A 12542-nucleotide genomic window follows, 5' to 3' on the forward strand; every position below is an offset into this window, starting at 1 on the left:
AAGAACCAATGAGGTTCATTCTTGTGCGTTACGCAGCACGTCTGAGCTTCTGCAAGAACCAATGAGGTTCATTCTCGTGTTACGCAGCACGTTTGAGCTTCAGCAAGAACCAATGAGGTTCATTCTCGTGTTATGCAGTACGTTTGAGCTTCAGCAAGAACCAATGAGGTTCATTCTCGTGTTATGCAGCACGTTTGAGCTTCAGCAAGAACCAATGAGGTTCATTCTCGTGTTATGCAGCACGTTTGAGCTTCCACAAGAACCAATGAGGTTCATTCTCGTGTTGTGCAGCACGTTTGAGCTTCAGGAAGAACCAATGAGGTTCATTCTCGTGTTACACAGCACGTTTGAGCTTCAGCAAGAACCAATGAGGTTCATTCTTGTGCGTTACGCAGCACGTTTGAGCTTCAGCAAGAACCAATGAGGTTCATTCTTGTGCGTTACGCAACACGTTTGAGCTTCAGCAAGAACCAATGAGGTTCATTCTCGTGTTACGCAGCTCGTTTGAGCTTCAGCAAGAACCAATGAGGTTCATTCTTGTGTGTTACGCAGCTCGTTTGAGCTTCAGCAAGAACCAATGAGGTTCATTCTCGTGTTACGCAGCACATTTGAGCTTCAGAAAGAACCAATGAGGTTCATTCTCGTGTTACGCAGCACATTTGAGCTTCAGCAAGAACCAATGAGGTTCATTCTCGTGTTACGCAGCACGTTTGAGCTTCTGCAAGAACCAATGAGGTTCATTCTCGTGTTACGCAGCACGTTTGAGCTTCAGGAAGAACCAATGAGGTTCATTCTCGTGTTACACAGCACGTTTGAGCTTCAGGAAGAACCAATGAGGTTCATTCTCGTGTTATGCAGCACGTTTGAGCTTCAGCAAGAACCAATGAGGTTCATTCTCGTGTTACACAGCACGTTTGAGCCTCTGCAAGAACCAATGAGGTTCATTCTCGTGTTACGCAGCATGTTTGAGCTTCAGCAAGAACCAATGAGGTTCATTCTCGTGTTACACAGCACGTTTGAGCTTCAGCAAGAACCAATGAGGTTCATTCTTGTGCGTTACGCAGCATGTTTGAGCTTCAGCAAGAACCAATGAGGTTCATTCTCGTGTTACGCAGCTCGTTTGAGCTTCAGCAAGAACCAATGAGGTTCATTCTTTTGTGTTACGCAGCACGTTTGAGCTTCAGCAAGAACCAATGAGGTTCATTCTTGTGCGTTACGCAGCATGTTTGAGCTTCAGCAAGAACCAATGAGGTTCATTCTCGTGTTACGCAGCTCGTTTGAGCTTCAGCAAGAACCAATGAGGTTCATTCTTTTGTGTTACGCAGCATGTTTGAGCTTCAGCAAGAACCAATGAGGTTCATTCTCGTGTTACGCAGCTCGTTTGAGCTTCAGCAAGAACCAATGAGGTTCATTCTTGTGCGTTACACAGCATGTTTGAGCTTCAGCAAGAACCAATGAGGTTCATTCTCGTGTTATGCAGCACGTTTGAGCTTCAGCAAGAACCAATGAGGTTCATTCTCGTGTTATGCAGCACGTTTGAGCCTCTGCAAGAACCAATGAGGTTCATTCTTGTGCGTTACGCAGCACGTTTGAGCTTCAGCAAGAACCAATGAGGTTCATTCTCGTGTTACGCAGCACGTTTGAGCTTCAGCAAGAACCAATGAGGTTCATTCTCGTGTTATGCAGCACGTTTGAGCCTCTGCAAGAACCAATGAGGTTCATTCTTGTGTTACGCAGCACGTTTGAGCTTCAGCAAGAACCAATGAGGTTCATTCTCGTGTTACGCAACTCGTTTGAGCTTCAGCAAGAACCAATGAGGTTCATTCTCGTGTTACGCAGCTCGTTTGAGCTTCAGCAAGAACCAATGAGGTTCATTCTTGTGCGTTACACAGCACGTTTGAGCTTCAGCAAGAACCAATGAGGTTCATTCTCGTGTTACGCAGCACGTTTGAGCTTCAGCAAGAACCAATGAGGTTCATTCTCGTGTTACGCAGCTCGTTTGAGCTTCAGCAAGAACCAATGAGGTTCATTCTTGTGCGTTACGCAGCACGTTTGAGCTTCAGCAAGAACCAATGAGGTTCATTCTCGTGTTACGCAGCACGTTTGAGCTTCTGCAAGAACCAATGAGGTTCATTCTCGTGTTACGCAGCACGTCTGAGCTTCTGCAAGAGCCAATGAGGTTCATTCTCGTGTTACGCAGCACGTTTGAGCTTCAGCAAGAACCAATGAGGTTCATTCTCATGTTATGCAGCACGTTTGAGCTTCTGCAAGAACCAATGAGGTTCATTCTCGTGTTACACAGCACGTTTGAGCTTCAGCAAGAACCAATGAGGTTCATTCTCGTGTTATGCAGCACGTTTGAGCTTCAGGAAGAACCAATGAGGTTCATTCTCGTGTTACACAGCACGTTTGAGCTTCAGCAAGAACCAATGAGGTTCATTCTCGTGTTACACAGCACGTTTGAGCTTCAGGAAGAACCAATGAGGTTCATTCTCGTGTTACACAGCACGTTTGAGCTTCAGCAAGAACCAATGAGGTTCATTCTTGTGCGTTACGCAACACGTTTGAGCTTCAGCAAGAACCAATGAGGTTCATTCTTGTGCGTTACGCAACACGTTTGAGCTTCAGCAAGAACCAATGAGGTTCATTCTCGTGTTACGCAGCTCGTTTGAGCTTCAGCAAGAACCAATGAGGTTCATTCTTGTGTGTTACGCAGCTCGTTTGAGCTTCAGCAAGAACCAATGAGGTTCATTCTCGTGTTACGCAGCACATTTGAGCTTCAGAAAGAACCAATGAGGTTCATTCTCGTGTTACGCAGCACGTTTGAGCTTCAGGAAGAACCAATGAGGTTCATTCTCGTGTTACGCAGCATGTTTGAGCTTCCGCTTGAACCAATCATTTTCATTCTCGTGCACGTTTGAGCTTCCGTTTTAACCAATGAGGTTCATTCTCATGTTACGCAGCTTGTTTGAGCTTCAGCACGAACCAATAAGATTCATTCTTGTGTTACACAGCACGTTTGAGCTTCCGCTTGATCCAATCAGGTTCATTCTCGTGTTACGCAGCACGTTTGAGCTTCTGCAAGATCCAATCAGGTGCATTCTCGTGTTATGCAGCACATTTGAGCTTCAGAAAGAACCAATGAGGTTTGTTCTCGTCAAGCAGGTTTCTGTTTATGATCGCTGATCAATGTTTATATGTGAATAAAGCCTAAATTCAATCTGTTCATCATATAAAGCGATCATGCCTAAATATTTTGACTTAATCGCTCAGTTCATATGGATTAGAACTTCTTGAAGCGTCAAAGTGTTAGTTGCGTGGACTGTCAATGGAGGGACAGAAATCTCTCTGATTTGATTAAAAATATCTTCATTTGTGTTTCGAAGATGAACGAAAGTCTTACGGGTTTGTAATGACATGAGGGTGAGTGAATGATGAGAGGATTTTCATTGTTGGGTGAACTAACCGTTTAAGGTTCCCCATCTTCCCCTGCATCTTGAGGATGTGGACAACAAAGTTGCGTGAGCATATAGTGCGATCAGATGTTCAGAACACAGCATAGACTCGGCATTAAGCCTTTTCTTTCATAGTGTGTGAAAGATGAAGCATTTGCTGCAGATATGCTGATGATTCACCACTAAGTGTTGATAATGTTATTCCTCCATCTTCCTCCATCCCCTCCCCCTTCACTGCCTCTCAGAGCTCAGTTCAGTGTTGTGTGTAGGTGTTCATGTGTGGGTGAGCCCATATTCATTTCATGTTTGCATTTCAGCTTTTTCACTGGCAGGTACAAAGAAGCCAAATTGTGAAATAATTAATAGTGTTTGGTCATGTTACACTAATTGATAGAAATGTAAGCCACAAAACAAAGGTACAAACATAATTGCTTATTATAACATGTGCAAAACACATTGTTAAAAAAAAGCCTCTGTTAAAGACGTTATCATAAACTACAGTAAATTTGTGAAATGTTGTTAAATCTAAAGACACAAATTATTCTTAAACATACTGTCCTATTTTTTAATCCCCAATATGCTTTAAACAGAGTACATACAGTACCCTACTGTAAATTATCCATTGATTGATCAGGAATCATTATATAAGTTCTTTTGAATCACAGATTGAAAGCTCTTGTAAGAAACCGCTGTTTATAAAAATGGATAATGAAACAGGCTCCTCTCTGTTCCTGTGGCAGATATGAAGGATTTGTTGATTCAAATCATGATGTATAATAGTACGGACGTGGTGCAGTTCTGGAGGCTACAGAAAGATTCACAACCTTGAATTTTCACACCATTTACACCCCCGAGCAATGCTTTCATCCACTCACCCACTCACTCGCTCCATGGCTCGCTCTCTTTCTGACGCTCGCTTTTCCCTCTTTCCTCTTCCATACTGTAATTATTATTCTCTTATTCAAATGTATACCTCATGACTTTAAGTTCCTCCTGAATATTAACAATGGTCTTAGTGCTCACAGATATTTTTGTCAAATGTATTTATCACTGTGACATTTCTGGGAAGTGCACATACTGCTAAAACAGCTCTCACAGATGTTCACACCGCATGCCATAGTTGTGCCCACTTTTGTCAGGTTGTTCACACCTTTTAAATGCGGCACGTATCAGGATGAACAGGTGAAACTCCTGACCTGAACTGACCTGCGTGCGCGACATCCTATGTTATCCTGGCCTCAACTAATTTAAGAATATAATTTAATCTTAACACTTTTTTTTCTATTATTCATTCATTTGGTAATGCATTTTTACAGCATTTACTAATTTAGTGTTAATTCATGTTGCAATACATGCATGTTAATGAATGTCAATTATACCTAATGACGAACCTTGTTGCAAAGTCTTATTCATTAAATCACATTTTGTTTTTATATATAAAAAAATGTATAAAGAAATAGGTAGCACTTTATTTTATGTACATACTATGTACTTATAGTAAGCACAATAACTGGGTAATAACTAGGTAGTAACCCTGAACCCCTAAACCTAACCTTGACCCATGTAGTTACCTTATATTACCAGTACTTTATGGGGTGTAACACGTAGTGTAACCCCATTTTTACATCCGAATTGCTATTATCACTGTGTAGAGAATCACAACATTTGATATTGTAAATAAATAAAAAATTCACCTTGAAGGATTTTATCATTCAAGGGTAAATCAAGCATGCGGTTTTGACAAATGTAATGTTAGATGTGAAAACTATATAAAAAAATTATTTAGGCCACATTTAACAGCTGTTTTGATGAAGCCTTATTTCCCTTTTTCTTTGTGTGTGTGCTTTTTTCCTCAGGATTCTGGCCACTGCTGGTTCTCATATGAATATTCCTGTGGATCTGAGAACCCTTAGGGCTGTGCGTGTGTTAAGACCCCTCAAACTAGTTTCGGGAATCCCCAGTAAGTTACTCATCCTATTCCCCACTACATATAACAATCAAAATCAAGGCAGTTTAAACCTGCTCCTGATGGGCCGCTGTCCTGCAGAGTTTAGCTCTAACTCGCCTCAACACATCTGTCTGGAAGTGTCTAGTATACCTAGTAAGACAGTGATTTAGCTGGTTCAGGTGTGTTTAGTTGGATCTGAACTCTGCAAGACAGTGGCCCTCCAGGAGCAGGATTGGACACCCCTGATCAAAAACAATGTCATCCTGTTACTATAAACACATATGAAACACACTAGTTGGTATTAAAAGTAAAACCACTTATTGGCAAGAAGTACGTTGTACTAATCCATTTTAATTCCACCAGGTTTACAGATAGTTCTGAAGTCCATAATGAAAGCGATGGTGCCCCTGCTGCAAATCGGTCTTCTGCTCTTCTTTGCCATCCTGATGTTCGCTATCATCGGTCTGGAGTTTTACAGTGGCAAATTACACCACACTTGCCTGCCCTATCCAGATATACTCGGTATGGAGAATCTTTCTGGTATTTAACTCAAGTGAAGTTATAATATGGCAAACATCTGCCATGCAGTATGTAATTTGAAATCTTTGAACTTGGGTGGTTTTTAAAAGTTTTTAAATGGTGCGTTCAAGTCCTCATGGGAAGTTTGTTTTTACGAGTTCGTTTTTCACGATGTCAAGTGTGTTCAAGTCACTTTGGTCGAAGCAAGATGGCTATTTACCCTCTCTTTTTTTCTTTTTTTTTGACAAAAAATTCAGTAAGTTTTTTTTAACTACTTGTTTTAACCTACAATGAAGAAGGAATCCGCATTAGGTGTGTTTTTGCTGTTTTCTATGTTTTTATTCAACTTTTGAAGGTGCTGTACATTTAATCTGTATATATAGTGTGTATACACAATATATTTCTTATCTAATTAATTACATGATATGACGACTAATTAATCGAATTTAATCACACATGAATATTGGCTGAGAAATTAGCCCAAAAAAGATAAGTGACTAAACATGCGTCGTCATCGTTTTCAAATATCTCCGTTTTCACAATCCACACTACAACACGAAAATTACGTTTACAAATTTGCCCACTTTTTCTGCGTTTTCAAAAAGCTCAATTTTCACAGGAGGAAAAGCTCTGTCTCACTGTGGCTCACTCAGGCCAAAACGGAGAGAAAAGGTGCGTTTTCAAATGAAAACGCATTAGTGTGGACAAGACCTGAGTCTGAACCCAAAAAAATCAAAAACATGTATGTTCACAATAAGTTCATTGAATCAAACGGTTAATTTAAATGTTAGTATATAGTAGTTACAAAGTTAAAGACCCTTCACTGTATAAATTAAACATAGATTAATCCTTAAAAAAGTATTTAGTCAAGAGCAGTGAGTGATTTTCTCTTTGTCATTTGTTGTTTGATTAACATTAACGACAAGGCAGCAAAATAATTAATAGGCTGTTGCCACTTTAAGACTTGCACGGATTCAATATAATGTAACTGTACACAAGCGTCTTCTTTCTCAACTATTTATGTTAACTTAAAGGCACAGTATGTAAGTTTCGCCACTAGAGGTCGCTTATTCAAAACCAAGGCGTAGCTTGATGTCACCGTGAATGAGCGTGGAATCATGGGAATTATTGTCTTCACCTCCACAGCTGATGGAAAGAAATCCCACAGACTCAGGCAGAAATCATATTCATGGATGAGCGAATGCATTCAAGTTTTATTAACATTACGGTGGTATGAAGCAGGGTGGGCCGAGAACTGTGGGAGCGAATGCTTATGAGAGAGACCTGCGATACACACCGGCCTCAAGTCCAGCGTAACTTTTATTATGCTTATGCTGCAGTCGGCCATACATACAATCATTTGAGTGTGTTGAAAGTTATGTTTGTGCGTTCGCTCGGTTACTGCCATATGGCGAGAGTTCATTTTATGCCCTGGTTGTGGATTCTCAAGGCTGGCCCACACCTGTTCCCTCTCTCGCATTGATAGGCACTTCAAGTCCTTAAAATCTGGTTCAAGGGCTGAAGCCAGTTTCAGCCAATCATTGTTCATGTCAGCTTGCCGTTCAGCAAGATCTTTCTTGAGGGTAGTCTTGAACCTTACCATACACAGTAGGCTGGATCCTCATCGGAGACCTTCATTATGGTGGAGAAGTGCAGGCAGCATCACAGAGCATGAGATATAAGCCTCACCCCGAGGAGTTTAGTTACATACCTGAAGTAGAAGATAATGAAATATGAATAATAAATCAAATTGATGGGTAAAAAAATAAAATAAAGGAATAAATGGTTTTATCAGCGGTTCCATCTGGATGAGTTTTAAATTGTAGATTTATAAATATCTTCCATATTTTCTTACTTGCACGCCCCCAACTGGGAATCTCAGGGCTCAATGAAATATTAGAGTTTCCCACTTGTAATTACGACTTTGTAGTGCGGTTCATGTGTTTAACTTGTTAAACCGATCTTTCCGGCATGACTTTAACACACCATGAGCCAATCACCTAAATCTAACAGCCATGTGACATTTCACTTAACTCTTTCCCCACCAGCGTTTTTTTTTTTAAGTTGCCAGACACCATCAGCGTTTTTGATGATTTTCACAAAATTGTATTTGTTTTATTTTTTGTATGAATATCTGAACATGCAATGTATCAAAAGAAAGAACAGAGCCTCTGCTTTTAATTATTCAAAGTTAATGCATTATTTGTTTTTATCTACACTTGAATGTGGGTACATTTCATAAAAAAAGCAACATTTGGAGCCTTGTCTCATAAATTACGGAAATTTCTGTCAGTGGAGGGGAAAGAGTTAAGGGCCTCTGGAAAACGATGTCATGACAACTGTCATTGGCTGAAGACACAAGCAGAATGCTTACAATCCCAAGCCCTTCATTAGCATCTATCCTGAGCTGTGACATCAAAGGCAGCAGATAAGGACATATATAGATCTATTTCACACTCCAAAGAAGAACCAGAATGAGTACAAGAGCTAATATTATTAGCAATATTATTGCAGGAGAATACTCAGACATTTCTGAAAGGCCATCAATGGAGAAAGATGCCAGCAGAGACTAACAAGGCCATGATTAACAGTAAACTGTTTGACTGTAATTGAGGGGAATTCTAGGGTGTTTCTCAACGGGAAAGCTGCGTCCTAGTAAGGCTGGAAAACTAGGCTTCCACGTCATCAAGCTCCTTTGGAGGCAGTCTCAACTTTAAGCATCCTAGGAAGTACATGGGAAAACAAAGTAACTTGCATTACTTATTTGAAAAAGTAACTCAGATATTTAAAAGTAATGCGTTACTTGACAAAAGTTTGATTATGTAACTTGCGTTACTTGTAACGTAGAACCTGATTTTACAAAGTCCAACACGTTCCTGGATCAACATCTTTGTTGATCCTGGAACAACATTCCAATCAACCAGATTTAAGGGACAAGTTTACACTTTATGTCAAGTTTAGGCTTACAAACAGGTTTAGGTGCTTCTACATCAGTGTTATTCCCTCTGATTCTAGGGATAAGTTATGAGAAGGGTTAGGTTTAGGGGTAGGGATACGGTTAGGACTACATTTTTGGACAGGACTGTTGTTCCAGGATCAACAAAATATGTTGAGCCAGGAACGCATCTAACTCGGCAAAATCAGGATGTGCACTGATTGTACTGTAATAGTAAGTCAGTTAATCCAAAGATTTGTAAGATAAAATCTTTTTCCCAAATTAATAGTAATAGTATTTTAGTGCTGTGATCGCGGGGACGGAAACCTTTTTGGTTTTGCCATGCCATGCCATTGGACAGTCTCATTCTACCTTTTAATGCTGAGGAGGACTCTTGTATAGAAGAACTCATCTATTAAGGGCGCTGCTTCACTAGGATGCTAGCCTGGCTCCGCCCTCCTACGTACTTCCGCCCAATTTTCAATTTCCTTCAGTACTACGTCTGGGCTTGTGGTGTATTCTTTGGTTTTCTCCGGTCAATTTTTTACCGGTCCTATCAGCGAACAGAGGGAGTGGCTGAGAACGATGACGTTGATGTCGTGCTCTAGTTTGAGTCGTCATACGTTCGACCAAACGCTAGCGATTGGTGGCAGAACCAGACTGACTCTGGGCAGATCCAATAGTTTTAAACTTCAACAGAGTACCCGCGTAAAAGGAAGTTAACGCTTGTCAATGGAACGAGGCCAGACTCTCTGTACAAATGAAATGTACACTGTAAAAAATAAAATGCCATTTTTACGGTAAAATACCGGCAGCTGCGGTTGCCAGAACTTTACCGTCAAAAACATGGTACAGACGTTATTGGTTTTACAGACTTAACTTAAAATTTACAGTAATAAAACATATTTCATTATCTGATATAATGTTAATTTTCCAACCTATTTATGCATTAATATCTGTTTTGTACCATTGTAATACAATGACAACCAACAATAATCACAGTAGTGATGAAAGTCACATGATAAATCAAAGCTCATCACAAGCAGCTCTTCCATGAGTAAGTTAGTACAGTGTCATTCGCACAAACACTAAACAGCATCATGGCAACACATGAAATTTTAAAAATGCAATAAACATTAATTTAACAACATTAAATGTAACATAAAACTCTAATGTACATAACTGATAAGAAAAAAACTAAGAAAACTAAGAAGAAACATAGTTATTTCAACAAAAATACATCAAATGTGAAGTGTCACGCAGGGAATGTCAATTTACGGTTTTTCACTGTCAATTATACAATGAGTTGTTCTTTTTCACTTTAAAAAACTGTCAATTTAACGGTATTTTACAGTAAAATTACATTAAATGTACCGTTAGATCTATCACAGTTATTTACCGTATATAGTAAGGAAACTTTGTTAACCAATTAACAGTTTTTCACTGTAGCATTTTTTACCGTTAAAATCACGATCATTTTTTACAGTTTATGAGAGTCTGGTGGGACCAGGCTACTAGGATCATAGACAGTATAAGAAGTGGACAGAGCCATCTAATTGGAACTCAGTTGAGACAGTTGAAGCCCATTTTTAGCGATTTTTGAGCACTTCCGTTCCTGACGCGCAGACTCAAACCGACTCAAACTAAGCTTGATGACGTGAGCAACCTGTCTGACAGACGTTACTCTTCTAGTAGCTGTGCGTGAAAATTGCCAACGTTAATCTTGCAGAGACGGGGAACTTGAGCAAAGAGTTCTTTGGCGTGAGTGAGCAGGAGTAAGTATTCCTTTGCTTTTATGGACTCATAATCTATGGGCTTCTCCCTTGACGGGACGTCCCCCCGATTGCCTGCGAGCTTCTCCTCCTGTCTGTACGGTAATTTCTGTACAGCGCGACAGAGAGTCGAGTGGTTATGACGCAATCGTTAGCCTATTTTTACTAAATCTGTTTCTACGGGGCCATAATGTAACATAGAAGGTAATGGAGCACTTTATATATTGTTGTGTTTCTTTAGAAATAAATAATGGACAAATGGAGTCTTTAAACGCCTCAGATGTAAAGTTATTCGCTGTCAAAGTGACGCCAAAATGAATGGGAGTCAATGGAAATGCTAACGCAAGTGAAGTTCTGCTACAACATGGCGGCACCCGGCCGGCTTCAACTTCCGGTCGATGGATTACCCCCTTGACTAGGATGCAGCATTTGAGAAACACCCCTAAATGTAGTCTGTCATAGCAGACACTGCCCCCTTCTGACTAGGAGGATGACATCCTACACAATTCTAAAGCTCTAACTTTAAAGTCTGCCTTGGTGATTTTAATGTACAGTAAACGTATTTATTTTGAACTGTAAAGCAAGCAAAGTGAGCATCACTAATATAATGCTTTCACCTATATATAGTGTTCAGCTACCTAATGTTTGATAAAAAAATATATATATAATACTGTTGTTTATCAAAAAGACTACAGGACTACGTTTCTGCAATCTTTAGATTTGCTATATTTGTGTAGTGAATGCATCGTATAATGTTCCTCTCACTGTTCTTTCAGATAATGAGACCGTGGACTCTTCTGAGGTGGAGTTTGCGTGTGGAGTGAGGAAGTGCCCTGATAAATACACCTGCATTGGCTCATGGATTGGGCCCAATGATGGCATCACTCAGTTTGATAACATCTTGTTTGCAGTACTAACAGTATTTCAGTGCATTACCATGGAGGGATGGACTGCAGTCCTCTACAATGTGAGTTCATGCAGTTTTATAGTTGACTGATTGGGTTTATGTTTACACTGCTAAAATACTCAATGTTTATCTTTATGCATCCTCATTAACCTATACCAACTTAACATATGGAGCTGCAGTGCTCGCAGTGATTTATATATATAAAGATATGACAGGATCTTGTCTTCAACTGAATATCTTTGCTTAATGTGACTCATTTATGCAGGATTTTGCTCATTTAAGGAGAAAACAAAGTAAATGGTTTTGAAATCATGCTGTAAATGTCTATATTGCATTTATTCAAACATAATGTTTACTTTGCAGACAGCAATGATTTATTGGACTAAAAAAAAAAAAAAAAACATACACCTAACCATAATCTTCAGGTGATTATTTGATTATTGTTATTTTTCCACAGACTAATGATGCTTTAGGACCCACATGGAATTGGGTATATTTCATTCCTCTCATCATTATCGGCTCATTTTTTGTGCTCAACCTTGTTTTGGGTGTCCTTTCTGGGTAAGACATTCACAAATACATCCCAAAAATTGGAATTCTGTCATTATCTATTAATGCTCATGTTGTTTCAAACCTGATTTCATTTTTGCCATGAAACACAAAAGGAGAATTTTAATAATGCACCGTGTTTTTGTTGTTGTTGTTTGTACTTAAAAAAACAATTACATTGAATGAGGACTGTAACTTTCAAGCATCAAAAGAATGATTATTTTTAAATATTAAAAATATTAAATTATTATCCTCTGGAATCCTACAGTATGTGTGTGGAACAGACCAAAATCTTACTCGAGTTAGCTCAAGAACCAGATCAGTCTGATTTGTGATTGATGTTGGATCAAATGTATTCATTAATCAACATCACCATTTATTTTATGAACAATCAAATATGTACCAAGGAGAGCTATAGTGGATGTCAGGATTTTTTGTGAATAAAGTCTAACTTATA

At 39.4% G+C, this 12542-nt stretch overlaps 1 protein-coding gene across 1 annotated transcript in view; it reads left to right on the plus strand.

Annotated features, from left to right (window-relative positions):
* The window catches only part of cacna1eb (calcium channel, voltage-dependent, R type, alpha 1E subunit b), a 116065-nt gene that overhangs the window by 30987 nt on the left and 72536 nt on the right, over positions 1–12542 (plus strand). Inside the window, exons 4-7 of the mRNA XM_056265621.1 lie at positions 5312–5415; positions 5767–5925; positions 11406–11596; positions 11994–12097. Coding sequence (XP_056121596.1) covers positions 5312–5415; positions 5767–5925; positions 11406–11596; positions 11994–12097 — 558 coding nt within the window. The remainder of the gene's footprint in view (positions 1–5311; positions 5416–5766; positions 5926–11405; positions 11597–11993; positions 12098–12542) is intronic.

Source organism: Rhinichthys klamathensis, unplaced genomic scaffold, assembly GCF_029890125.1.
Source record: "Rhinichthys klamathensis goyatoka isolate OS25496 unplaced genomic scaffold, OSU_Roscu_1.1 h1tg000011l_1, whole genome shotgun sequence".
NCBI lineage: Eukaryota > Metazoa > Chordata > Actinopteri > Cypriniformes > Leuciscidae > Rhinichthys > Rhinichthys klamathensis.